General features: G+C 48.1%; 1 protein-coding gene across 6 annotated transcripts in view; it reads left to right on the forward strand.

Moving 5' to 3' along the window:
* The window catches only part of MPP3 (MAGUK p55 scaffold protein 3), a 91130-nt gene that overhangs the window by 29277 nt on the left and 34638 nt on the right, over positions 1-27215 (forward strand). For 5 of the 6 annotated variants that reach the window (XR_013978986.1, XR_013978987.1, XM_080979361.1 and 2 more), the window contains exons 8-12: positions 598-683; positions 9883-9957; positions 11159-11355; positions 18248-18312; positions 23203-23223. Coding sequence is in view for 4 of the 6 variants with exons in the window: in XM_080979361.1 (XP_080835487.1) it covers positions 598-683; positions 9883-9957; positions 11159-11355; positions 18248-18312; positions 23203-23223 (444 nt within the window). In the remaining 2 variants the exon portion in view is untranslated. The remainder of the gene's footprint in view (positions 1-597; positions 684-9882; positions 9958-11158; positions 11356-18247; positions 18313-23202; positions 23224-27215) is intronic. The other variant, XM_080979363.1, reaches the window with a different exon arrangement.

A 27215-nucleotide genomic window follows, 5' to 3' on the forward strand; every position in this document is an offset into this window, starting at 1 on the left:
TTTTGCTTCGTCGCATTGGGACAGCGGTTTATTTACATTTCCCTCCCTGCAATCATCTGGGCTGGAAGACTGTATCAACCCTATACAGCAAGCCCTCCAGAGCTGTAGTGCCTTCGAAAGCTTGTTGGACTCCATCTCCCATCAGCCCCAGCCAGCGTGGCCAATGGGAGTGATGGGGGCTGAAGCCCAACATCGCGTCACAACCTGAAGGGCCTGGCAGGTATTAAATCAGAGGTTCTCCATTACGTCTGAGCTGGGGAAAGTTAACAAAGCAGAAGAAGAAGCCAGGAGATGGGGCAGGGCAGAGAGGAGTACTCTGCCCCACTGCTCATTCCTGGCTTCATAAACCATGGTTTATTGTCCAATCCTGTCTAGAGTTTGGTCTGAAGTCACCGATTGAGTTTCATAGCTGAGCAGAAAACACAAAGTTGTGCTTTTAATGGAATTTAATGGACCACGGAAGGTTTTGTTTTGTTTTTCTGTTCTGCTCATTCTGTCTGCGCACAGGCTGTTGGATATTTTTGCAAGGAATGAATGGGATTTTTCCTATCCGAGAAAGCAAGCTCTTTTTAATATTTCTCTTTCTCTGCCTTTTAGGTCTTGTTCACGTTGGAGACGAGCTGCGGGAAGTCAACGGGGTTGCTGTGCTTCACAAACGACCGGAAGAAATTAGTCAGATTTTGGTTTGTTTTCCATGCTTAATTTTCTATTTTATCAGGGTTCCAGTGTTTACATCTCAATTTTATGCATGCAAGTCCCACATAGTTCAATGCAGCTTACTCCTGGGTAAGTGTGTGCGTACACATACAGGATAGCAGCCTAAGGGAGGAAGGCTGCAATCCTCACCCCACATTTAGCTGGGAGTAAGCCCTGTTCAATTCAGTAGGGTGCTCTTCTGTGTAGATACGGTTTGGCCTGTACTGTAGGTCCTCAGTGGGACATGATTCTGAATAGACACAAATTGGACTGTGCAATTAATCACTGAATTGGTTTAACTGACTTTGAAAGGTACAGTCATACCTCGGGTTACAGACACTTCGGGTTGCGCGTTTTCGGGTTGCGCACCGCGCCGAACCTGGAAGTACCGGAACAGGTTACTTCTGGGTTTCGGCGCTCACGCATGCGCATAAGCACTAAATCATGCTTTGCACATGCGCAGAAGTGCCAAATCACAACCTGCGCATGCGCAGATGCAACGCTGCGGGTTGCGAACGTGCCTCCCGCACGGATCACGTTTGCAACCTGAGCGTCCACTGTACTGATATTTGGGGCTGTGGAATTTTTACATAGATAACAATAGTTGCTAATCAAACAGAATGATTTAATTTTAGGGCCACACACACACACACACACACACACGTATGTATATATACAGTGGTACCTCGGGTTACAGACGCTTCAGGTTACAGACACCGCTAACCCAGAAATAGTACCTCGGGTTAAGAACTTTGCTTCAGGATGAGAACAAAAATTGTTCAGCGGCAGCGGGAGGCCCCATTAGCTAAAGTGGTGCTTCAGGTTAAGAACAGATTCATGTTAAGAACGGACCTCCAGAACGAATTAAGTTCTTAACCCCAGGTACCGCTCTGTGTGTGTGTGTGTGTGTATATGTATATGTGTGTGTGTATATATAAATATATAGATATATAGATATATAGATATATATAGATATGTACAGTGGTACCCCGCAAGACGAATGCCTCGCAAGACGGAAAACCCGCAAGACGAAAGGGTTTTCTGTTTTGGAGGCGCTTCGCAAGACGAATTTCCCTATGGGCTTGATTCGCAAGACGAAAGCCCATAGGGAAATCTCCGGGGACCTCTTTTAAATGCTGGTGGTGGGGAGCAAAGCCTTTCCCCCCCTCCGGCCTTCAGAAGAGGTCCAGGAAGGCCGGCGGGGGCCGAAAGGCTTTGCTCCCCACCGCCAGCATTTTAAAAGCAGTCCGGGATAGCAGGGAAGAGCTTCCCGCTATCGCGGACGGCTTTTGAAGGCAGGCGGGGGGGGAGCAAAGACTTTCGCCCCCCGCCCGCCTTCAGAAGAGGTCCAGGACCTCTTCTGAAGGCGGGCGGGGGGCGAAAGTCTTTGCTCCCCCCTGCCTGCCTTCCCGGGAGAGCTTTTGAAGGCAGACGGGGGGCAAAGACTTTTGCCCCCCGCCCGCCTTCAGAAGAGGTCCAGGACCTCTTCTGAAGGCGGGCGGGGGGCGAAAGTCTTTGCTCCCCACCGCCAGCATTTTAAAAGCAGTCCGGGATAGCAGGGAAGAGCTTCCCGCTATCGCGGACGGCTTTTGAAGGCAGGCGGGGGGGGAGCAAAGACTTTCGCCCCCCGCCCGCCTTCAGAAGAGGTCTCTTCTGAAGGCGGGCGGGGGGCGAAAGTCTTTGCTCCCCCCTGCCTGCCTTCCCGAACGGCTTTTGAAGGCAGGCGGGGGGGGGCAAAGACTTTCGCCCCCCGCCCACCTTCAGAAGAGGTCCAGAACCTCTTCTGAAGGCGGGCGGGGGGCGAAAGTCTTTGCTCCCCCCTGCCTGCCTTCCCGAACGGCTTTTGAAGGCAGGCGGGGGGGCAAAGACTTTCGCCCCCCGCCCGCCTTCAGAAGAGGTCCAGGACCTCTTCTGAAGGCGGGCGGGGGGCGAAAGTCTTTGTCCCCCCCTGCCTGCCTTCCCAGGGGCTTTTACATCGCCCTGGACAGCGGAGAAGTCCTCCGCTGTCCCGGGCGATTTTAAAATGCCGCCCGCCAGCATTTTAAGATCGCCCCGGACAGCGGAGAAGTCCTCCGCTGTCCCGGGGTTTTTTAAAATGCTGGGGGTGGGAAGAAAAGCCCTTGTCCCCCCCCCCCCCAGCCTTCAGAAGAGGTCGGGGGACAGACTGTCCCCGGACCTGGTCTGAAGGCGGTTTCCTTAGGAACGCATTAATTGATTTTCAATGCATTCCTATGGGAAACCGTGCATCGCAAGACGAAAAACTCGCAAGAAGAAAAAACTTGCGGAACGAATTAATTTCGTCTTGCGAGGCACCACTGTATATGCATATATGTACATATGTATATGTGTGTGTGTGTGTGTGTGTATATATATATATATATGTATTTACATGAAGAATCAATTATGATTTAATTATTAAAAATACATGATCATCTAATTATTAGCAATACAAGAACTTGTAAAAACTGCAAGGGGCAAGACCCATATTAAAAGACTTGTTTTCTCTCCCTTCCACCTCTCTCTCTCTCATAGACATGGGTGGGGAACCTCTGGGCCAAATGGCTTTCAAGACTTTTTGGGGAAAGCCACACCCCCTTGCCCTACATCTGACATTGTACGTGGCACCAGGTGTTGGGCAGGCACAGCTTCAAAGTGGCGATGGCAAACTTAAAGAGGGCTCCCAGTGTTTCATTTGCTGGAGCTCGGCACTCTCCACTCTCCTCTCCAGGAGTCTGTTAATCGGGAACGTGACTCTCCTGTCATTCTGGCGGTGCACAGAGTCACTTAATTTGCCAGCGTTGGCACAGCATTAATTATGCCGTCACAAGGCACACTTCTTCTGTGCCAAGGAGGAGATGACGTGCCTGGCGACTCCTACGCAAGGGAACCGAAAAAGCAACCCGAATGCGATCCTTGATGCTGCTGCTGTAATTACCACCAAAATCACAAATGCCGCTTTCTGAAACCAAGCAAGAACTACAAAAGTTGGCCTTGGGAGATGGTGGAGTAGCCAAGGACACCTGAATCATCAGTCTTGTCTTTTTCTCCCTCTTCTTTAAATAAGAAAACTAGAGGGGGAAGCAGGAAGTACTCTTTACAAAGGGGGGGGAAAAGTGAGATGTTCTCGAGAACATCATAAGGGTGTTTGATTTCTTCTGTAAGTCGTCCGCCCCCCTCTATTGGGGCCAGGGAAGTATTGTGCAATTTGCGAAAAATAAGGGAGGACCTTCAGATGGGTCATGATTTGCAGGCAGAAGTGTTTGAGGTTCATCCTGTAGCATCTCTGGCTAAGAGGACTTGAAACCTCCCATAACAGGGCTGTAAAGGAGTGTTATGTGCGAGAGATCTTCTGCTTCTATTCAGAGCAGACCAGGGAAGAGAAACCTTGGGCTCTCCCCATGTCAGATTCTAACTGCCGACAGTCCCAGTCACCACAGTAGACAGTCAGGGGTGATGGGAGCTGTAGTTCAGCAATATCAGAAGAGCCAAAGTTTCACCATCCTTGGAAAAGAATCGTAGAACTGTAGAGTTGGAAGGGACCCTGAGTATCATCTAGTCCAGCCCCCCACAATGCAGGAATACACAGCTGACCCATACAGGAATGGAACCTGCAGCCTTGGTGTTATCAGCGCCACGTTCTAACCAGCTGAGCTATCCAGGATGCGATCAAAGTTATTCCACGACAGGCTTGGAAAACCCCACCTCAAAGCTTTTAGAGCAGGCATAGGCAAACTTTGGCCCTCCAGATGTTTTGGGACTGCAACTCCCATCATCCCTAGCTAACAGGGCCAGTGGTCTGGGGTGATGGGAATTGTAGTCTCAAAACCTCTGGAGGGCCAAGTTTGCCTATGCCTGCTTTAAAGGTAAAGGGACCCCTGACCATTAGGCCCAGTTGCGGACGACTCTGGGGTTGCAGCGCTCATCTCGCTTTATTGGCCGAGGGAGCCGGCGTACAGCTTCCGGGTCATGTGGCCAGCATGACTAAGCTGCTTCTGGCGAACCAGAGCAGTGCACGGAAACGCCGTTTACCTTCCCGCTGGAGTGGTACCTGTTTATCTACTTGCACTTAGACGTTCTTTTGAACTGCTAGGTTGGCAGGAGCAGGGACCAAACAATGGGAGCTCACCCCATCCTGGGGATTTGAACCGCTGACCTTCTGATTGGCAAGTCCTAGGCTCTGTGGTTTAGATCACAACGCCACCCGCGTCCCTCATGCCTGTTTTAGAGCCAGCCAATTAATTCTTCTCCACCTCAGTTTAGAATTCTTCTCTGTCTCAGACAGGCTTGGAAAATAAGCAGAATTCTTTCCGCATCCCTCCCTGCTCCTCCAGGAATTCTTTGATTCATTTCTAGATCAACTTGATGTAGTTGGGGGGGGGGATTGCCCATCTGTAGTTTGGAATGAGAGGCTCCCTGTGAGTTTAAGGAGGGGCCCCACCCAGCCCCACCCATTCGCTGTATCACACAGAGCCACTGTCCTTCGTTCCTCTTAATCGTTCCTTCACCCAGGCCATCACCTCACCAGGAACTTAGCCTGGCTTATACAGTGGTACCTCAGGTTAAGAACTTAAATCGTTCTGGAGGTCCGTTCTTAAGCTGAAACTGTTCTTAACCTGAGGTACCACTTTAGCTAATGGGGCCTCCCGCTGCCGCCACACCGCCGCTGCGCGATTTCTGTTCTCATCCTGAGGTAAAGTTCTTAACCCGAGGTACTACTTCTGGGTTAGCGGAGTTTGTAACCTGAAGCGTCTGTAACCCGAGGTACCACTGTATTGTAACACTTGCTGGATACAGGGGTTAGAAGGGTCTTGATGTACAACCTGTTCCTAACATCACTTTCTGATGGGAGCAAAGGACCTAAACCATTTGCTATGGTGCACGTAAAAATCATGTGTTCTACCTCTACTTTTATTACAATCTATTTATCTACCTCTTCTTGGCTCAGAGATGCCACCCCAGTACTGAAGAGCGTATTAAAACAACAAAACTATCCAGCAGAGTGTGAGAACATCAGGGGAAAAAACTTTCTGGCAGTAAGAGCTGTTAGACAGTGGAATGGTCTCCCTTGGGAGGTTGTGAACTCTCCTTCCTTGGAGGTTTTTAAACAGAGGTTGGATAGCCATCTGTCATGGATGCTTTAAATGAGATCCCTGCATGGCAGGGAGTTGGACTAGATGACCCTCGGGGTCCCTTCCAACTCTGCAATTCTACGATTCTATGATTTTGTAGAACAATCGACAAGTAAGATATATTTTAAGTCAATCGGCAGTGGTGAAATCACAGCAGGTAGAGGAGAAAAAGCCTTCCTTCTCCTGAAGAAAGGGCTTGCCATCTCCAGGGTTTTGTAAAAATGCAGTGGTACCTTGGTTGAACATTTCGGTTTTCGAACACTGAAATCCCGGAAGTAAATGCTTCTGTTTTTGAATGTGCCTCGGAAGTTGGACGGCTTCTGAGGCGCAATGGTCAATTTTCTCAAATGAATTTACTGACCGTTCATTGTGCCTCGGTTGTCGAACGTTTCAGAAGTCGAACAGTCTTCCGGAACAGATTGTTTGACAACCGAGGTACCACTGTATTATAATTACATTGGTACCTCTGGTTGCGAACGGGATCCGTTCCGGAGGCCTGATCGCAACATGAAAAGAGCGCAACCTGCAGCGGCGCATTTGCACACCTGCAGGTTGCGATTCGGCACTTCTGTGCATGCGCATGACGTCATTTTGCACTTCTGCGCATGCACGAGTGGCGAAACCCAGAAGTAACCCTTTCCGGTACTTCCGGGTCACCCCGGGACGTAACCTGAAATAACGTGACATGAAGCAAATGTAACATGAGTATGACTGTATCATTGTTTTTAAAGAAAACTATGCTGCCAAATTAACTTTAATTTGTTAACTTTAATCATTCAGTTGATTTCTCCCCGCCCCCCCAAATTGATTAGTCTAAGCGATTGATGGCCCATCAAAGCTGCAATCCTGTGCTCCATAGAATTTACTTCTGCATTGACAATGATGCGGTTGGTTCCCCACCTCACATCTATTATCATTCTGCGATGCAGCATGGACTAAAAATGTGTGCTGTTAATAATCTAGGCGATGCTTTGCAGTGTGACATAAAGAGGTTGTCTGAACACTTGCTACTTGAAGGAGCTGGGAAATGAGCTAAGTGCCACAACGGGAAGCGGAACATCCTTTCATCTTTTACCACCTAGCATGGAAAAAAGACAGCAAAGTGGAATGATACCTTTGAATGGGTCAATTAATGTTCTCAGAGTCTTGCGAGGAAAGGGAGCCAAACTGTTCAGAACTCTCTTTCAGTCCAAGAGGGGAAAGTGCCTTTTTCTCTTCCTTCCCTAGGTTCCGCAACAAAGGGAACCTGTAACTTTCAGGAACCTCATTCAAGCACTTAAGAATCGTTTAAGCTCTGCTGAAGAGCTTCAGGTTACAAAGAGGCCTTCCTGCGGTTTTCTCTCTTTTCAAGGCCTCGTGGCAGTCGTCTGCTTTTAGCAGGCTCTGGGAATATGGTGCATGCAAGATGTGATTTTAATACCAAAACCCCACACATAAAAACAAAAAACCCCTGTCTGTCTCCTCCACCCCAACCTCGGGACAAAAAGAACCCAGGAAAAATACCTGTTGCCATTCAGAATGTAACAGCCGAACCTGAAAACTCCCAACACCATTTGACAAGGGGATGTGTTATCTGTTCTAAAACCGCCACGTTCTCTGTCGAGGTGAGCTGGTTTTTGTAACCTGTGGAAATGGTGCAATTGAACATACATTGGATTGCTCAGTGCATTGGTTTCCCCCGCTGCGTTTGCTAGTTGCGAAGGGTCGTAAGTACATAAGAAAAGCCTTCTGGATCAAGCCAAAGCCCCGTGCAGACTCCCCTCTTGTGATTCCTGGCAACTGACCATGTGCCTCTGACGGTGGAAGGAGAACATTGTTATTGTGGGTAGCAGATAGGGCCGGCCCACCTGTTAGGCAAGGTGAGGCGATTGCCTCAGGTGGCAGGATCAACAGGGGCAGCAAATCCCAGTGTCTTTATTTCTTGTTCCTGATGTAGTTTTTCCCTGGCAGAGAGATGGGCACCATTTTGAGGTCTGCTTCAGGTTCCTAAACGTTTTGGTCCGACTCTGGTAGTAGCCACTGATAGCTCTATCCTCCATAATGAGCTGACCATGATCATACAAAAAATTCGTCTGGTCTCTGTCCCCCTCTTCTTGGTCTTCATTGCAATTTAGTCATCTTGAAAATAGCTTGAATTGCCAAACAAAAACAAGAAAGAAAGAAAGAAAGAAAGAAAGAAAGAAAGAAAGAAAGAGAAAGAAAGAATTGAGATTGTCAAGGTGCTGTTTTTTCCTGCAGCTGGTACTAAATTCTGAGCTTGTGCAGAATTAAGAAGCTGTTAATATCATCGGTCTATCTAGCTCAGTACTGTCCCCATTTAACTGGCAGTACAGTGGTACCTCAGGTTACAGATGCTTCAGGTTACAGACTCTGCTAACCCAGAAATAGTACCTTGGGTTAAGAACTTTACTTCAGGATGAGAACAGAAATTGTGCTTCGGCGGCAGCGGGAGGCCCCATTAGCTAAAGTGGTACCTCAGGTTAAGAACAGTCCTCCAGAATGAATTAAGTTCTTAACCTTAGGTACCACTGTACCTCTTCCAAGGTTTCAGGTGGGAGTCTTTCTAGCCTTACCTAGAGATGTTGAGGACTGAACCATGGAACATTTTGCAAGCAAAAGCATATCCTGTGCCCAGTATACCTGAAGGAGCGTCTCCACCCCCATCATTCAGCACAGACACTGATATCCTGCTCCAAGGGCCTTCTGGCGGTTCCCTCACTGTGAAAAGCAAAGTTACAGGGAACCAGGCAGAGGGCCTTCTCGGTGGTGATGCCCACCCTGTGGAACACCCTCCCATCAGATGTGAAGGAAATAAACAACTGACTTTCCAAAGACATCTGAAGGCAGCCCTGTTTCAGGAAGTTGTTTAATGTTTGATGTTTTATCATGTTTTTAATATTCTGTTGGGAGCCACCAAAAGTGGTTGGGGAAACCCAGCCAGATGGGTGGGGTATGTATCAATCAATCAATCAATCAATCAATCAATAATTAGCTGCAGCCTTTTCCCCCAAAGGGAAAAAAGTTAGGATGCAAATCACAGAACCAAATTGCAGCTTATACGCAGGTCAGCATTTGAGTCTCACGATAGGCAGAGGGCAGCCAAAGCAGCCCCAACCAAATGTAATCATAAACACCATATTAACAAAGGTGGAGATCTGCTTTGAAAGCAGGCCAGGCAGAGAATCCATTGAAATAAAATCGGATAGTGGTCAAAGGCTTGCTGGCGTGGCTTTTAATCCAAAGTATCGTCACTCCAAGCTGTGAAATGATAGGGAAAACGCCATCTTAACCTGTCTATCACATTACTTTCCCTCCAAGAAATCCAGGATGTCATCCCATTTTGTTCTCCAACCCCTGAGAGGTAGGCTAGCTGGGTTAAGAGTCACTAGCTCAAGGCTTCCAGAGAAAACGTCCTGGCAAAGTAGGGAATTCGAACCCAAGACTCCCTGATACAGTTCACTACCTTACCTAGTATGCCACACTGATTTCTAATTTCCCTCTTTCTCCCTCCGTTAAAAATGATGGCCGTGGGTTGCATCCAGTGGTCAACTTACTCAGAGTAGACCCAATGTAGTAAATTGGCCTGGGTGACTTGGATCCACTAACTGCAATGGGTCTTTTCTGAATAGGACCTGCGCTGGGGACAACACTATGCTTTGACACCTCAGCATTCAGCTCTTGCAGAAATCTTTTGCCTTTTGCTGATGAGTCATATATGCCCCTGACTCATCTACAGAGATCTAGAAATCTAGAAACGCAGGAACGCGTTGCTTTCAGGGAAAGGCTGTCATGCAACAGCAGAACGCACATTTTGCAGGTTGAAGGTCTCAGGTTCAGCCACTGACGTCTCCGGGAAGAACTGGGAATGGTTCGTGGCTGAAACCTTTGAGAGACAATACTGGTCCGTGTCGATAAGACTTCACAAGGTGGGCCAACAGCCACCTCTGTGTATGCCAATTTTCGAGGTCCCCGAGTATTGTCAAAGTGACCCAAGCAGTGTTTGCAGACGTCGTCTGGTTTTCCACAGAAATGACAACACAGACTTATTTTCTCTTAGGCGCAGTCCCAGGGGTCGATAACGCTGAAAATAATCCCGGCTGTCAAAGAAGAAGATCGCCTGAAAGAAAGCAAGGTGAGGGAGTTTGCCAGCATACGAGGACACTCTGGGCCTGTTCAGACATTCTTCTGAACATAGGTGTTGGGGGACAGCGGTGTTGCTGTGGCTTGTGTGAGCCTGCCCCCTAGCAGTAGCAGATTCCATTTTTTCCTTTGACTGTTTTAAAAATATTGCTTCAACTTCTTCTTAACAGCTCCCTGCCCACCCAATGTCCACCCCCAGAATATTCCTAGAACGGCACTAGCATTAAATTGTCTTGTTTTTCTAGATTGCAAGGTGGGGTTTGTTTTTTTTTGAAAAACAATGTAAGAAAAACTGCCGCCACCATAACAAACACATTTTTTCCTCAAAAAATGTCACACAGGAATATGGAGCCTTCCTGGCGTTGGTGGACTCCAGGTCCCATCAGCCCCCAGCCAGCATGGCCAAAGGTCAGGGGATGCTGGGAATTGTAGTTCAGCATGGTGAGGCCTATACACCTACCGTTCTTGATGGGGAAGAGAGGTAGGGAATGTAAGTGAAGGAGCGTCTCCACCCGCATCATTCAGCCCGGACACTGAGGTCCAGCTCCAAGGGCCTTCTGGCAGTTCCCTCCCTGTGAGAAGTGAGGTTACAGGGAACCAGGCAGAGGGCCTTCTCGGTGGTGGCGCCCACCCTGTGGAACGCCCTCCCATCAGATGTCAAGGAAATAAACAACTATCTGACTTTTAGAAGACATCTGAGAGCAGCCCTGTTTAGGGAAATTTTTAATGTTTGATGTTTTATCATGTTTTTAGTATTTTGTTGGGAGCCGCCCAGAGTGGCTGGGAAGGCCCAGCCAGATGGGCAGGATATAAATAAATGATAATAATAATAATAATGATAATGATGATGATTATTATAATACAAGTCACCATCCCTCCCCCGTGGTAAGTGTTTCCTCTTGTCTAAAACCACTTTAACTGCTTTAGGCCCACCCCAAAGGCAACATTATTCATGTAAAATATTTTTAGTAACAGAAATGGCCCCACAAATTTGCATGTTGTGAATGGGTGTTGTGAATTTTTTGGGGGGGGGGGCAGCTAATATATGTTCTCTCTGTCTGGCCAGCCATTTTGAGAACCAATGATGTTTATTTAGTTTTGTTAATAATTGGAGAGTGCCAAATCCTGTGGACGATACAGAAATTTGCAGCCTTTCTCATGTAGCGCTGGATGTAATGTTCCTTCCTTCCTAGGTGTTCATGAGAGCCCTCTTCTCCTATAACCCGAAAGAGGATAAAGCGATCCCATGCCAGGAGGCCGGGCTGCCATTTCAGAAAAGGCACATCTTGGAGGTGGTGAGCCAGGACGACCCGACGTGGTGGCAGGCTAAACGTGTGGGCGACACGAATCTCCGGGCAGGGCTGATCCCCTCAAAGCAGTTCCAAGAAAGGTTGGTCAGTTCTGTGTGGCTGTGGGCCTGGGCTAGTAACAGAAAGCATGTGCAAAACCATGGACTTTGTGCAGGTGTGATGACAAACCATAGTGACTTGTCATGAGAACAAAGCTGTGATGAACCTCAAGCTCTCATGTTTCTTCCTCCCCTTCCTTTGAGTGAGAGGGGAAGTGGTGGTGAGGAGCTAATGCTTCTGGTCTGTGGCAAACTATAATTGGCCATTTCATAAAAATGTGACAAACTATGGTTTGTACAAACCATTGTTTCTCTTCAAGGCAGTATTAAACTGTGGTTGAGGCTTGCTGGTTTGAGGACCAACCACGCTTTGCCACACTGGGGCAAAACCACAAACTGTCTGAAGGGGATCGGGTTGGCGAAGTTTGTTCCAAGATCTTTTAACCAGGGGGTTTTCTTTAGGCGTCCCCATCAACTTCAGTCCAGGGGAAAAAATGTTCTTAGTAGTGTCTCCCTAGGGAGACTTGCCTTTATGTTGCTTTGGTACCAAGTAAAGAGCTTTTTTGGAGGGACACGGGTGGTGCTGTGCTTTAAACCACAGAGCCTAGGACTTGCCGATCAGAAGATTGGCGATTCGAATCCCCGTGACGGGGTGAGCTCCCATTGCTCGGTCCCTGCTCCTGCCAACCTAGCAGTTCGAAAGCGCACCAGTGCAAGTAGATAAATAGGTACCACTCCGGCGGGAAGGTAAACGGCGTTTCCGTGCGCTGCTCTGGTTCGCCAGAAGCGGCTTAGTCATGCTGGCCACATGACCCGGAAGCTGTACGCCGGCTCCCTCAGCCAATAAAGCGAGATGAGTGCCGCAACCCCAGAGTCGGCCACGACTGGACCTAATGGTCAGGGGTCCCTTTACCTTTACTAAAGAGCTTTTTAATTTCTTGGGCTTTGAAAGTCCGCCCTACTTCACTTTTGTGCTGCTTCATGCTTGTTTCAATTCCACTGATTGTTTTATGAATTACTCCTTTTGATATTGTGGTGGTTTAATATTCTTTTTAAATATTTGTTTAGCATAATCTTAGCTGTTCGTAAGAGAGGTAACACACACAGTGCTATGTCCTATGCAACAGTGATCAGGGACCTGTGGCTCTGCAGATGTTGCTGAACTACAACTCCCATCATTCCTTACCATTGGCTATGTTGGCTGGGGCTGATGGGAGTTGGAGTCCAACGACATCAGGAGGGCCACAATTTTCCCACCCGTTCTTTGCAAGGCAGCAAATTCTGCATCTGAGTCTCAGAGGCCCTGTATGAGCAAATAGGTTTAGGAGCGACGTGTTCAGCCACTTCAGATGAGCTTGATCCTCTCAGCTACCTGTGCAAAGCTTAACGCTGTTATCGCCAGCACCAAATTTCTCTTCTCTCTTAAGCCTCTCAGCAGCTGCAGCAGCTGCGAGGGGCTTAGAATGGAAAAAGGATCCATCTCCTCTGAAAGGCAAGATGCGACTTGCCACTATGAATTTTTCTCTTCTTAAAAATTGATTTTGAGTGCAAAGGAGGGAACAACAAATCGATGGTAATAGAAACAAACGTTCTGCGTGCGGCAGAGCAGCTGCCTTCTGCCTTAAATCACACCGTTTCCTTTTGCCTGCTAAGTCCTTGCACAGCTCTTCCTTCCCTCTGCCTGCAGCAATGTAAACAGTCAGAACTAACTGACAAGGATCAGGAGCAAAGAGAGTTGCAGTGGCTGCAGACAACGAAAACCAAGGAAGAGGACCAATGCAGCCTGTTCCCAGAGCTGTGCTGGCTAGGGGTGGGGTGCAACTGGGGCATGCTAGTCCTGGCCCCCACAAAAAAAGCTCTCCACCCCACCATCACTGCTGTGCATTCTGCAGATCCTTGCCACGGCCCTGCCACACGGCTCACAGCGTACACTCACGTGGTTCCTTGCATTGTGGCAGGGCTCCAGCCTCACACCTGCCCCTGGCTCCACATACCCTCTGGGAGTCTCTAGACCTTCCCCTCTGCTTTCCGAATCCAAATAAGAAGCCAGCTGCTTGTTGGCTTATCTTGTACTCTTGCCCTTTGAACAAACCTGCTGATGCACAGGCTGTGCATGTGACTTGAACCAAGCCAGTTTGGAGTCTTGGATCTGAATTCCTGCACCTGCCTAGAGCTTAGGCACAAAAGCAGGACCACGGACAGCTCCAAGCTATGCACTGGAAGGACAGATCGTGAAGCTGAGGCTCCAATACTTTGGCCACCTCATGAGAAGAGAAGACTCCCTGGAAAAGACCCTGATGCTGGGAAAGAGTGAGGGCACAAGGAGAAGGGGACGACAGAGGACGAGATGGTTGGACAGTGTTCTCGAAGCTACCAGCATGAGTTTGACCAAACTGCGGGAGGCAGTGGAAGACAGGAGTGCCGGGCGTGCTCTGGTCCATGGGGTCACAAAGAGTCATAGAATCATAGAATCATAGAGTTGGAAGAGACCACAAGGGCCATCGAGTCCAACCCCCTGCCAGGCAGGACACGACTAAACGACTAAACAACTACAACAGCTACATGCAGCTGGCTAGGATGTTGTTTCAGCATGTCAGGAGAGCCCACAGGGTCCCCCCCCCCATTTTTTAAGATTAAGTTTTCCAAAATTTCACACATACATTTCAATACACAATAAAAACCTTTTTCTCTTTTTTCAACTTCCCACCCCCTTTTCCATGGTGTTTCTGTTTCTCTCCTTCTGCCTGCAATGCTGTCTTCTATCTCTTAAACCTTAACCAAACTTCTGTCAGCTTTAAACCCTTCGGTTGCTCATATTTCAGATTTTGCTTGCGTGTTTGTCATGTAATAATCATTCTTTAAATAATCCGAAAGGGGCTTACATTCTTCCACAAAACCTTCATCATTTTTAGCTGTTAACTTTGCCAGTTCTGCATCAGCTTGCTTGTCCATTCTTCTTTGGTGGGTATTTCTGTTTCTTTCCTTTTTTGTGTGCAGAGAACCCTAGCTGCAGTTGTAACCCACAGGGGGGTTAAATTAACTCTTGGTCCTATGGTTCGTCTCTGGGCTGCAGTTCACATCAGCTCTGAGCATTGGCCATGCTGGCGTGGGCTGATGGAAGTTGGAGTCCAACAACCTCTAAGGGTTCTCCATCCCTGGTTGACATGGCCTGCAGGCAGCTTGGGGTTTCTAGCTGTGTCCCACTGTGCTAATAATAATAATAATAATAATAATAATAACTAATAATAACTAATAATTAATAATAAATTATTGGGCGGCTCCCAACAGAATATTAAAAACACGATAAAACATCAAACATTAAAAACTTCCCTAAACAGGGCTGCCTTCAGATGTCTTCTAAAAGTCAGATAGTCGTTTATTTCCTTGACATCTGATGGGAGGGTGTTCCACAGGGTGGGCGCCACTACCAAGAAGACCCTCTGCCTGGTTCCCTGCAGTGAGGGAACCTCCAGAAGGCCCTCAGAGTCGGACCTCAGTGTCCGGGCTGAACGATGGGGTTGGAGACGCTCTTTCAGGTATACTGGGCCGAGGCTTTAAAGGAGCTGCGCTTGGCTCTTAGGCACTGACTCTGGCAGAGCTAGGGGGTTTCCTGCTCCACAGAGAGTGAAGAAATACGAGTCCGAAAAGAAGGACAGAGTGACTTTCTCAGGTGCTGTAGATCAGGGGTAGGCAACCTAAGGCCCAGAGGCCGGATGCGGCCCAATCGCCTTCTCAATCCGGCCCGCGGACAGTCTGGGAATCAGCATGTTTTTACATGAGTAGAATGTGTTAGGATATTTCCGTTCCACCTTAAAAGGGAGCAGGCTTTGTGAGTCAGAGTCTGCGTATTTCCTGTTTTCACAGGATGTTTATGTTTTCTGTTGCTTTCGTTTCTCTGTGTCGTAGACACTAAAGCAGGCAGTCATGTTTTTCTGTGTTCTGATCAACGCTGAATAAACTTGTAAATAATGCTCTCCTGAGTGCGACTTTGGCTGTGCATTATCTGCTGATAGAGTGTGCATGAGCTCTGGAATGTGGCAAGCTATTTCTAGAAACTCATGTCACTAATTGCTGATACTGCGTGACTACGGGAGATCGATGGATCGTCCCGCAGCCGGCTTGGGGGCCATGATGGACTTTATCTCCCTGGCAGTATCCCAACAGAATGTGTCCTTTTATTTAAAATGCATCTCTGAGTTATTTGTGGGGCCTGCCTGGTGTTTTTACATGAGTAGAATGTGTGCTTTTATTTAAAATGCATTTCTGGGTTATTTGTGGGGCATAGGAATTCGTTCACCCCCCCCAATATAGTCCGGCCCCCCACATGGTCTGAGGGATGGTGGACTGGCCCACAGCTGAAAAAGGTTGCTGATCCTTGCTGTAGATGGTGTTCCCCTTTCACGGCAGAGCAGCATCTTCTGGGGATAATTCCTGCACCCTGTGCTCTTCTTCTTCCTTATCCTCAGACCCTTCTGATTGGGGTTTCCCAGCCCCTACATCATAATAACTTACAGAACAGATCCAGGAATGGGATCTGCATCCAACTCCAGCTATTGGCAACCCATGTCCCTCTCAAGGAAAGCTCCCCATGCTTGTTCCAGAAGAGAGGCTGTTTTGATGTACTAGGGATGTGGGATGTGGAATCAAATGGGGGGGGGGTCAAGGAATGAGGAGTTTCGAGAAGCATCAAGGAGATGGTTGGAGGTGGGGCACAGTGGTGCAGGAACGGACTGTGTGCAGTCGTGGGAGTAGAGCTGTTGTAAGCTTGGACAGCGAATGGTGCATGAAACAATGAGTGAAGCTTGCACCTGGAGCCCAAAACTCAAGAGACTCCATCCGGAATCAGCATCCTTCCTTGCTTTGCATCCCTGATGCACACCTCTTTTAGACAGCAAGGACCTTGGGGGCAGGGATGTGCCTTGTAAAAACCCATGCACACTACTGATTCTGGGGTTTTGGCCCAGAAACTGCTTTGGTCGCCCTGTATGATGACCTCTGTCAAGAGAGAAACAAAGGAAAAATGTCCCTGCTAATTCTTCTCGACCTCTCAGCGGCTTTCGATACCATCGACCAGGGTAGCCTTCTGGAGTGACTGTCCGAACGAGGGGTGGGGTGGAGGGCAGGATTAAGACCTCATCTCATCTTATCAAGATAATTTTATTGGAACAAGATATAAAGCTATTGATTATGCAGCCAGTGTATTCCGTTTCCTACGTGACCCATCTCTTACGAAGGCACACCATGGAAAGGAACAACCAGAAGATTCAAGATTTCTGTACCTGCTTTTTCTTTTAAGAGGAAAGGGAGAGAAGCGTTGAAGGGTACATTACAATTGAGAAAGGGAGTACCCTGGAGGAACGGTTCTGTGAACAGGCAGCAGAATTATTTATTACACCACGGTGGGGAACCTTTTTTCAGCTCAAGGGCCACATTTCCCACCTGGGTAACCTTCCGAGGGCCACCTGCAAGTGTTGGACGGAGCCAGAGGCAAAAGCAGGTGGAGCAACAAATGTATAATTTTTTTTTACCCTTGTGCCATAAGCTGGATCTGCCTACCTACAAGCACACATGCACATAAACACTACTCTGTCCAGGCAAGCAAGATACATTATCAGAGTTCAAGGTCACATGAGCCTTGGGGTTGCATTCAGTGCAGCGCTAATGTGAATCTTCTCTCACTGCAAGGCTTTCTTCTTGCACAACAGAACATTCTCCTCCTCCTGCATGCCCCCTAAATCTGCTCTGCAGTTTTCCCCAACCTTCCAAAACAGATTTGGGAATGGTGTGGGTCACACACTTGGGCGAGGAGGGGAGGAAACCTCATTCCTCTCGTGCTAATCCTCGCACTCATGCAAAGATTTAGTTTAGTGTTTCCCAAACTTGGCTTCCCGGCTGTTTTTGGAGTACAACTCCCATTATCCCTAGCTAGCAGGACCAGTGGCCAGGGATGATGGGAACGGTAGTCCAAAAACAGCTGGGGACCCAAGTTTGGGAAACACAGATTTAGTTGAGTACTTGGGAGCCAGTGTGATGTAGTGGTTAAGAGCAGTGGACTCGTAATCTGGTGAACCGGGTTCGCGTCTCCGCTCTCCACATGCAGCTGCTGGGTGACCTTGGGCCAGTCACACTTCTCTGAAGTCTCTCAGCCCCACTCACCTCACAGAGTGTTTGTTGTGGGGGAGGAAGGGAAGGAGAATGTAAGCCGCTTTGAGACTCCTTCGGGTAGTGATAAAGCGGGATATCAAATCCAAACTCCTCCTCCTCCTCCTCCTCCTCTTCTTCTTCTTGGAGTGTTGGAGCAGGGCTAGAGAGGGTTGCAGCCTGGGAAAGGGGGAGCCCGGAGGCAGTTCCAAGGGCCAGACAGAGGTGCTTGGAGATCTGCATTTGGCCCCCTAAGGTTCCTGTACATTGCATTGGAAGCCAGTGCAACGCTGTAGTTAGAGAGCCAGACTAGGACTGTTATATCTAAAAACTCTGATAGGCTGATGGCCACACCAGCACCCAGATGCACCTTTGAATCTCTACTTTTCCCCACTGCAGCAGAAGCCATGAAATAGATGAGGGAGAACCTGGCAGTTTCTGGTCACTCAGAACTGCTTCTCAGTAGAAAGCTCAGAGACCCCTTTTTGGGGAGCAGGGGAAATGCCCAATGCGTGTCTTAATTTGGGAAACCGGTATGGATCAGGAACCTGTTCTGGATCAGGACCCCCCCCCCCAGCTGCTTCCCTCTCCTTTGGGAGTTTCGAGTGGCAGTGTTGATTATGATTATTAAAGTCTGAACAAAGTAACGTGTGATTTGGCCCTTAATCTCGTTTGATTTCAGCAGGAACTGAGCGCAACGAGCGCATTCCGGCTCTCTGGTTTGAGGCTTTCTCCTTGAGCTCTTCTCCGCCCCCTTTCTGATAAACTCTTGTGTTTTTCTTTTTCTATGTAGGCGTCTGATGTACAGAAGGACCATTGGAGTGCTGCACAACACCAGAAGCATCACAAAACCTCTCTGTGAGTCACCCCGAAACCTTTCCCTCGTTTGTTTAGTGTGGCTTGTGTTTCCGCTACATCTGGCTTTTCCTTTCTCTTTCCCAAACCGGGCTTCTTTTGTGAGGCTTTGCAATGCCGTCCCTTGAAAGGTGCAGAGACACCGGGAGCCTGAAGCACGGCTGTGTCTTGCCATTCAGGTACAACAGCCGCAGTGTAGTGCTGTAGGGGAGGTAAGAGGGAATATGGGGAAGGTATCTCTTTGCGAAAGAGGGCCTATTGTGCTGTGGCCTCCACACACTTCTGTGAGTTAATGGCAACTGTTTATTCTTTGCGCACGCAGTCAGGGCCCATGCAGGCCTGGTAAGATTAGCAGGGCAGCCCAATTATGTCATAAGACCAAGGCACTATCTGTCTTGAGAGCCAGTGTGGTGTAGTGGTTAAGAGCGGTAGACTCGTAATCTGGTGAACCGGGTTCGCTTCCCCGCTCCTCCACATGCAGCTGCTGGGTGACCTTGGGCTACTCACACTTCTTTGAAGTCTCTCAGCCCCACGTACCTCACAGAGTGTTGTGGGGGAGGAAGGGAAAGGAGAATGTTAGCCACTTTGAGACTCCTTCGGTCAGTGATAAAGCGGGATATCAAATCCAAACTCTTCTTCTTCTGGAGATCTGGTGGGCTGTGAGAAAGGCCCTGCTGTGCACTTGATGCCTTGCTCAGTGTCAAGACCAGGGGTCAGCAAACTTTTTCAGCAGGGGACCAGTCCACTGTCCCTCAGACCTTGTGTGGGGGGGTGGACTATATTTTTTGGGGGGGGAAATGAACGATTTTCGCCCGCCTGCAAAGGGGCCTGAAGATGCTTCACTTTACCTGTCCCAGTTGTCGTCCCAATAGCCGCAGTTGGGCTTCTCCAGCCAGCCAGGCACTATGGCGGGGTAGGAGGCTGCGTTGGCTGGCAAAGACAGAAGCAGCAGCCCTGGCGAAGGAGCTGCGGATGGAGGTAGGGGAACCGGGGCGTCACCGGAGCTTTTACCCACCCCCTGCTGCTGCTTCCTGAGAGGCAGAGAAGAAGACAGAGCCGCCTGCCAACCCACAAGCGGTGGCTGCGGTCACCGCAACAACCCGCCTGAACACCATGGGAGAAATGAAGGAGGGAGGGAGGGAGGCAGGCAGTGACGAAGGAAAAGCATGAGGAAGCAGTGTGGAAAAGGGGCGTGGAGAAGGAAGGAAGGACGGACTGAGGGAGGAGGAGCAGGAGGAAAACGCAGCAGCCGTTAGCCGGCATCATATGCCCCCTTCACGGCACTGCCCTTCTGGGGCAGGCAGGCGGGCAAGTCGACTCATGGTGCCCGGTGTGGGACAAGATTGCTCCGTCCCTGAGGAGAAAAGCACCACCATGTGAGGGAGAGGGAAAGAATGTGTGCGCTGGCAATCCACGTGGTGATTCCCGGACAATCCGCGGGGCGGATCTAGAAGGCAATTGGGCCTGATTTGGCCCGCAGGCCTTAGTTGACGCTGCATGTGTCTAGGCAACCTTCTGCTCCCCTTCCAGGAGCGGCACCGATTGCCCACATTCCACGGCTGGTCCTTCCCTTTCAGCAGTTAGAATGTTTACACTGACATGCTGTGATATCACAGCAGCTCAGCCAGTGACTAAGGAGGTTTAGATACAGTTGCCCAGGGGCGCCAGCTCAAGGGGGTCAAGCTTTCAATGGCCCCCCAATATCTTTGGGGAGGGGGGCTAGGCCCTCCAAATGTTGAGGGGGTGGAGGAGGCTGAGCGTGGAGCCAAACATGGCGTGGCTTCAGTGACTGGCTCTTCCTTCTCCTGCCGTGGAAGGAGGCTGATCGTGAGAGAGGAAGGGGACCTGCTGGTATTGAAGCTCTGCCTCACTTGGCCTCCTCCCGACGATGCAATGTTGTGTGTGTGACATCACACACACATGTGATGTCACACATGTGACGGTGGGCCCCCTCAATCTTTGGCGAAGTTGCCACCTCTGCACATGCCAGTTGGGGGGGGGGCATGCAAGTTATATGTGTAAGACTCTGGATGATTAAAAAATATTTTGTAGGGGAAGCTGCCCCTACACCTAGGGTCCTCAGAGGTTTAGAGTATCTGCTGCTTTAATCCTGCCTGATCCTCTGGATTAAGCTAGCCACACTGTACTGTGTCTCAATAGTGATTTGGTGAGATGGCTCTGAATTAAGTAGGAGCAGTGTTTTTGGTCCTGTGTGGTGTGATGACTGCTTTCGTGAATGCTTTGAGACCCATGTGGGACTCACAAGCTTCTGGAGAACTTTTGGAGCATGGGCTGAGATGGGACAGTCCTGAGCCCAGAGTTTGTTTATGCCCAGATGTAGCCCTGTGTTCTCAGCCCTGCAACCAGCATGCAACAGACACGGGCAGCCTCACTGCAAATGTATAGCTGGTCTTTCCTTGACCATCTCTACTCACCCCCTGCACATCTGGATTTCAGGCAGCCCCAGCACTTATTTGTGTTTAAAAACGAAGCATTGCATAACCCCTGGAAGTGGAATCTTTGTAGCAGAAAAATTTCCCACATTTTGAAATGCATTGTTTCATACAATTAATATTTTACACGGTGAAAATAACGCAAGGCAGACTGCGCGACTTGAATGGATATAACACCAATTATAATTATAATTGACTTTCTTCATGCGGCTATAATAAGTACATATATTTATGCACACAAAAGCTCTTCAGCCATGCCAGTGTAAGTATGTTAACAGCTTTCAGTGCCTTTATGCCCTCCTCACTTTAAAATCCCCATAATGGGAGGGAAGCGTTTGCTGTTGAATGTGTTTCAACAATCCTTTCTTTGTATAATAAGCCGAGGGAACCAAAGTTGGTTACCAACTTTGGAAGAAGCTGGGATCTTAAGTCGTGCTTTGAAGTTGGTTTAATATCCTAAATTGTTTTGAAGCAGGGTAACAATAGTTCCCCAGTTTTCTGGAAAACGGTGGTTAGTAAAGAGACTTCCTGGCTCGGTTGTGGCTCATAGGGTTGCATGCATGGAGAAAAGACTTAATTCATATATTGCCTACTTAAGCCATGATATGCTCATCTGAACAAAATCATCTAGAATTCACTTGACTTATTTGAAAGACAATTGCATTAATGTAACGTCGCTTGTAGGTTTACGAGAAGTTTTGTAAGGGGGACTATATAAATTATTGCAAAATGATTTAGGTAGGAAATAATTAGGAAATGAAGTTTAAAAGCATTAATTACAATAATAAAATGCAAGATTAGATAGCAAATTTGAAAATCATTAGACAGGATTGATGGAAGTCTCAGGCTATAATAGCCAAAATGAGGATGATGTGAAGTTTTGTTTGGAAAACATATGCAAAAATTAATAAAAATGATTTATTTAAAAAAGAATTCACTTGAATTGCGCTTAAACAGTGCAGTCCTAGGTGTGTCTACTCAGAGGTTATACAGTCATACCTTGGAAGTCGAACAGAATCCTTTCCAGAAGTCTGTTTGACTTATTTTATTTTATTTTATTTTACTTGTATGCCGCCTTTCCACAGTTAAAACAATGCTCAAGGCGGCTTACAATATGAAAAGATTTACATAATTACAAATATAGCAAAACAGTCATAAAAATAAACAAAACACATTAAAAACTACATAACCAAACTGAACAATTTCCACATAAAAATAAAGATACAAAAAGTTAATTTTGGCAACAACAGTAACAACTCCCAACAAAACTTTCCTCAAAATACCCCTGTCCTTGATGGGCTGCAGCCACAGCAGCAGTCCTTATGAGGCCTGTCATGCCCCGCCCTAGGTTAGGTGGTGAGTGTCAGGACTGGGGCCCTCAGGCGTTCAGCCCGGGAGTCCTCCTGGGTTTTCAGAAACACTCGACTTTCAAAGTGCAGCTTCCTGCAGCCAATCAGAAGCCGTGTAAAGTCCCGTCGGACGTTCGGCTTCCAAAAGAACGTTCAAAAACCGGAACACTCAGTTCTGGTTTTCGATCAATCAGGAGCCGAAACATACGAGTTCCGGGGCATTTGAGAACCATGGTACAACTGTATTCCTATCTACTAACACCTTTGTTTTTATAAGATTTGCAGCACTGGAGTTTGTTGTTGATGCACCCCAATCCATCAGATATTGCAGTTAAAATAATATTGGCTGTTGCAAAAGCCTCAGGGAGATGCATGCACCGTGTAAAAACCATTTCTAGTTTTGCTTCCCAACTGTAAGCACATTAATCTCTGATCTCAGTTGATTTAGGGCAACTGAAAATACTCGTTTCCAAAACCCGCATTGCTGTGTGCAATTCATCCTGAACTGAAGCATTTGCAGGATGCGGGCGAGAATAGGGAACTCAGGGTGTTCTGGCTATGTGAACAGCATGTCCAAATAATGGTGCAAATTGGCCACAAAGTGTTAACTTTGGGCCTCTCAGCTGGCAGCATCTGTTGTCCAACAAAGGAAGGAGGGTTGTTAAGCGGGCCAAAGAACTTGCAATGAATGAAAAGGTTACCCCAAGAATCTCCAGCATTGGTGGTTCCATGTGGACACAGTCTCCTCTGTTACACTTACGGCAACAATCGAGAAGCTGCTGGTATCTCCCCGTGCAACTGTCCACATGTTTGAGAGGTCTTCCTTGCACACTAGGAACATAGGAACCTGCCTTATAGCGAGTCAAATTATTGGTCCATCTAGCACAGCTTTGTCTACACTAACCTCGGAGATGCTGGCGATTCAGCCTGGGATCTTTTACACGCAGAGCAGTTTCTGTCTTACTGCAAAACCATGGCTCTTCCCCACTGAGAGCCAGAATTTGAACACGTGCCCCTAATGCTTTGGAATACTTCCCCCCCTTGGCCTCCTTTTAACTCTGCTGCCTCTTGTCTTTTCACGCTGACCTCAGACGATCAATCTTCTGAGAAAGGTAGGTTCACTGCCTGTTCCTGGAGCGAGCCAGCTGTGACTTTCCCTGCACGTAAAGAGCTTGTAGAATAAAACAGCCCTCTCCGACCAAAGCCAACCATGAAGCAGATCCAGATTACAGGAAGCTCAGAATAGTTTGTGTGCCATATGTACATTTATCGGTACAGTTTTCTGTCATTGGTTTTGCTTCCAATTCCTCCCCCCCCCCCAAAAAATAAATCAACTGGACACATTGCAACAAAGGAGGTGATAGCATAGTTTTGAATGGGTGGGCATGGAGAGGTTTTCAGAATTTCCTGTGCAAGCATAGGGATTAGGAACACGATTTCTTTTTTAAAATGAAAAGAAAACTGGAGGAGGGTGCTTCACACATGACTTTGCTTCCTATGGTGCAGTATTGCCTCATCCCACACAAGCTCGGTCAGCGATAAGCTCTGCTTGTCCGCTGGGCTTAGGATTGTACCCTCCCATGTCAGAGAAAGAATGTGTGTATGCGAATAACCTTGAGATTCTGCAAAATATTTAAACGCAAGAACATTAGCAGCCTGCTGGATCCGGCGAGTGGTCCAGCATCCTGTTCTCACAGTGGCCAACCAGATCATAGCTGTCAACGTTTCCCTTTTTTAAAGGGAAATTCCCTTATTCCGAATAGGATTCCTCGCAAGAAAAGGGAAAAGTTGACAGCTATGAACCAGATGCCTGTAGGAAACCTGCGAGTGGGTCTCTCCCCTCCTGCGTTTTCCAGAAACCGGCATTCAGAAGCGACACTGCCTCCAGCCGTGGAGGCAGAGTGTGACGATCCTACCGAGTATCCACTCATAGCTTTCTCTTTTACGAATTTGCCCCATCCTCTTTTAAAGTCTTCCAAGTTGGTGGGAGCGAGTTCCCTGGTGTAACTGTGCACAGTGTGAAGAAGGGCTAATTTTTCACCTTTATCGAAGTGCTGCCACATTACACAGTGGACAGGAACATGATGTGTATGTCAGGAGTTCAGCCTACACTTGAGTAGAACCCTGGCAGAGACACATGCCCGACTGGCATGTTCTCTCCCTCCTGGTCTTTTGTTTGGGAGCTTCAAAAGCTTTCTTCATCCTGAACATCACAGCGACTGACGCCAACCGACACCGGCAGATTTAGGGATCCGCAGAGTTTGCGCAGTTGCGTAACAGACCTCAGCAACTCAGCATTTTGGCTCATCTACTTTATTTACATATAAACACACATGGAGCACTGCAACATGGCTCCCTCTCTCTCTAGCATCAGACAGCAAAGAGAAAAAGAACAAAGGACAATAGTCCCACTTCACTGAACACAATAACAGAAACATCTTGTCTCCGTCACTTCCCACTCTGTGGAGTCAAAACACATACCGTCATGTGATAGACAAAAATCCCATGACTGCAATCATGGAGCAGGAATTCTAACAGTGTATACCTCTGAATGCTACTTTCTGTGAGTCTAAAGAGGGGAGAGAGGGCATGGGTCCGGCTCTTTCATAGCCCCAGTCCGAGTCCCGTTGCTGAGCTAGCAGGGGCTGGGAGGAACACTTGCCCGAGAGCAGAATCCACATACAGAGGCAGTCCAGAGATCAGGGAATCCAGATGTTCACAAAACCAAAGGTCCAGTTGGATAGCAGGAAGCAACAAGGAAGGACCCAGAACCACAGGCGTTGTTTCCAGCAACAACTGACTGCTGCTGAGAGCTCTGTTTAAGAAGCCCGGAGCCCGCTGGTTATCATCAGTGCCTTTTCTGTGTCCTGATCAGCTGCAGGTGGAGTCATTCCGCCTTCTCATTCATTGATTCATTCATCATTTTATTTACACACTGCCTTTCCGTAGTTAAAAGTGCTCAAGGCGGCTTACAGCATGACAAGATTTACACAATTACCAACATAACAAAAATCATAAACAATAAATAAAACACATAAAAGTACACAGCCAAATGGAAAACAATTTTCACATAAATAATAAAAGCTAAAACTAAGAATATAGCATTGATATTTAAAATATCAAATATTCAAATAATCAAATAATCAAATATTAAATTATTTAAAATAATTTAAAATGACATAGATAAAAAATAAAAGGAATTTAAAAAACCCAAAAAGCGGAGTCCTCTCTGCCCAGCAGTGTGGGAATGTTCAGGGATGCAGGAGAGGCTATATTGTCTGATAAAAAGGTTTACTCACACATCATTCTGTTCACAATAGGATCCCAGAAGGCAGACTTAGCTTAGAAAAGTAACATATACCTAGAAACTATCTCATAAGAAGACAGTCCCTTTGTCCTCTCTTGGGAAGCCAAGAGAGCATCTTTGGCTAAGCAGATGTTGCTTCTTCGATGCATGTAGTCAAAGAGAGGGAGATGGCTGCCCTGCCCTGTGCTTTTGTCGTTACCTGCACAGGTGAGGCCACACCCACCTCTAGTCACATGCAGAGGAAGTCTGCCCCAGCCCAGAAGGAAACAGGAAGTTTACCTGCTGGCTGGACAAACATTCTTCCACATGTGTAAACATGTGTACTTGACTGCTCTTGTGTTTCACATCCCACAAGCAGCAGCAGCAGTAGCACTCCTTTATGGAGTCTGTTAGGCCCCTAAGCCAGGTGGAGAGAAGCAGGGCAGGGGCCTTCACACGCACCCCGTAGTTCAGTCAGTCTCCCCCTTCAGGCTGCTGTTCAGCAGGCGAAGCTGACTCCTGGCCCATGACACGTTTTCGGCCTTTATCTGGCTGGCCGCTGTGAGAACAGGATGCTGGACTAGATGGGCCATTGGCCTGATCCTGCCACACTCTTCTTATGTTCTTTGGGAGGCTGGCAAAGAGGCAATCTCTGCACAAGAGAGCAAACCTGTGAATGCTGGTCTCGCCCACAGCCCTGTCTAAGGCGGGTGGTGGGCTTGATTCAGAAAGGCTCTGGGGCGTGATGCCATTGCAGTGCGAAAAGGGCCAGTTGATTTGCTCCTCAATCTAATTTCCCTCGCTTCCCACGCCAGCCCAGGTCCGTTTGTATCCCTGTCCAGCTTCTTAATTAGTGGATTTGAACAGGGTTTGCTGCACAAAGAGACCTTTAGCGTGACAAACCAGAGAGGGGAGAAGCCGTGCGTTTCCTCTTAATATGCCCCCGGGGACTCTAATGTCAATCTTGTTTAATTTTCCTTAGCTATTATTTGCTGAGCGTTTTTTTTTTAACTGTGTAATTTTTGTGCTAATCACATGGATTAAGCTCCTGCCGTTTCTGAAAAGTGATTGTGTTTCTCCTCGGTGCTTTTGTTAACGCAGTAGGTAATTTCCTGCTGAAGGAGGGAGTGCTGCTTTCTCCCTTTCCCTCTCCCCCTTTCTGACTTTTTTGGACTTGCTCCCTCCAAGAAAAGAGCAACTCCTTAAGGTTTTAAGCCTGCCGGGCAGGGTGTTGGTTCTTTTCTGACTTAATGGCTGCGCAGCATCTAGTGTTCCAGGCGATTTATAAATAAATGTTGTTATTTTTAAAAAGGCTCGGGGGCTAGCTGTTCATTCCAGCGTTTCAGCTCCTGGTGCCGTTTGCTTTCAGTCTCTCTGTGGACCCTGGCATGGTTGTTCCTTAAGGGACAAAAGTCAGAAATTCAGTTGGGGAAGGAGGAGGAGGAAATAGTTTTGATTGGGGCTGCAAATGATATGATGCAGGATAGCTCAGGCAAAGGGACATGGGTGGCGCTGTGGGTTAAACCACAGAGCCTAGGGCTTGCTGATCAGAAGGTCAGCGGTTTGAATCCCTGCAACGGGGTGAGCTCCCATTGCTTGGTCCCAGCTCCTGCCAACCTAGCAGTTCGAAAGCACGTCTGGCAGGAAGGTAAACAGTGTTCCGTGCGCTGCTCTGGTTTGCCAGAAGCGGCTTAGTCATGCTGGCCACATGACCCGGAAGCTGTACGCTAGCTCTCTCAGCCAGTAAAGCGAGATGAGCGCCGCAACCCCAGAGTCGGTCACGTCTGGACCTAATGGTCAGGGGTCCCTTTACCTTTA

The sequence above is a fragment of the Podarcis pityusensis genome (assembly GCF_964106645.2).
Source record: "Podarcis pityusensis genome assembly, chromosome: 13".
Classification (NCBI taxonomy): domain Eukaryota; kingdom Metazoa; phylum Chordata; class Lepidosauria; order Squamata; family Lacertidae; genus Podarcis; species Podarcis pityusensis.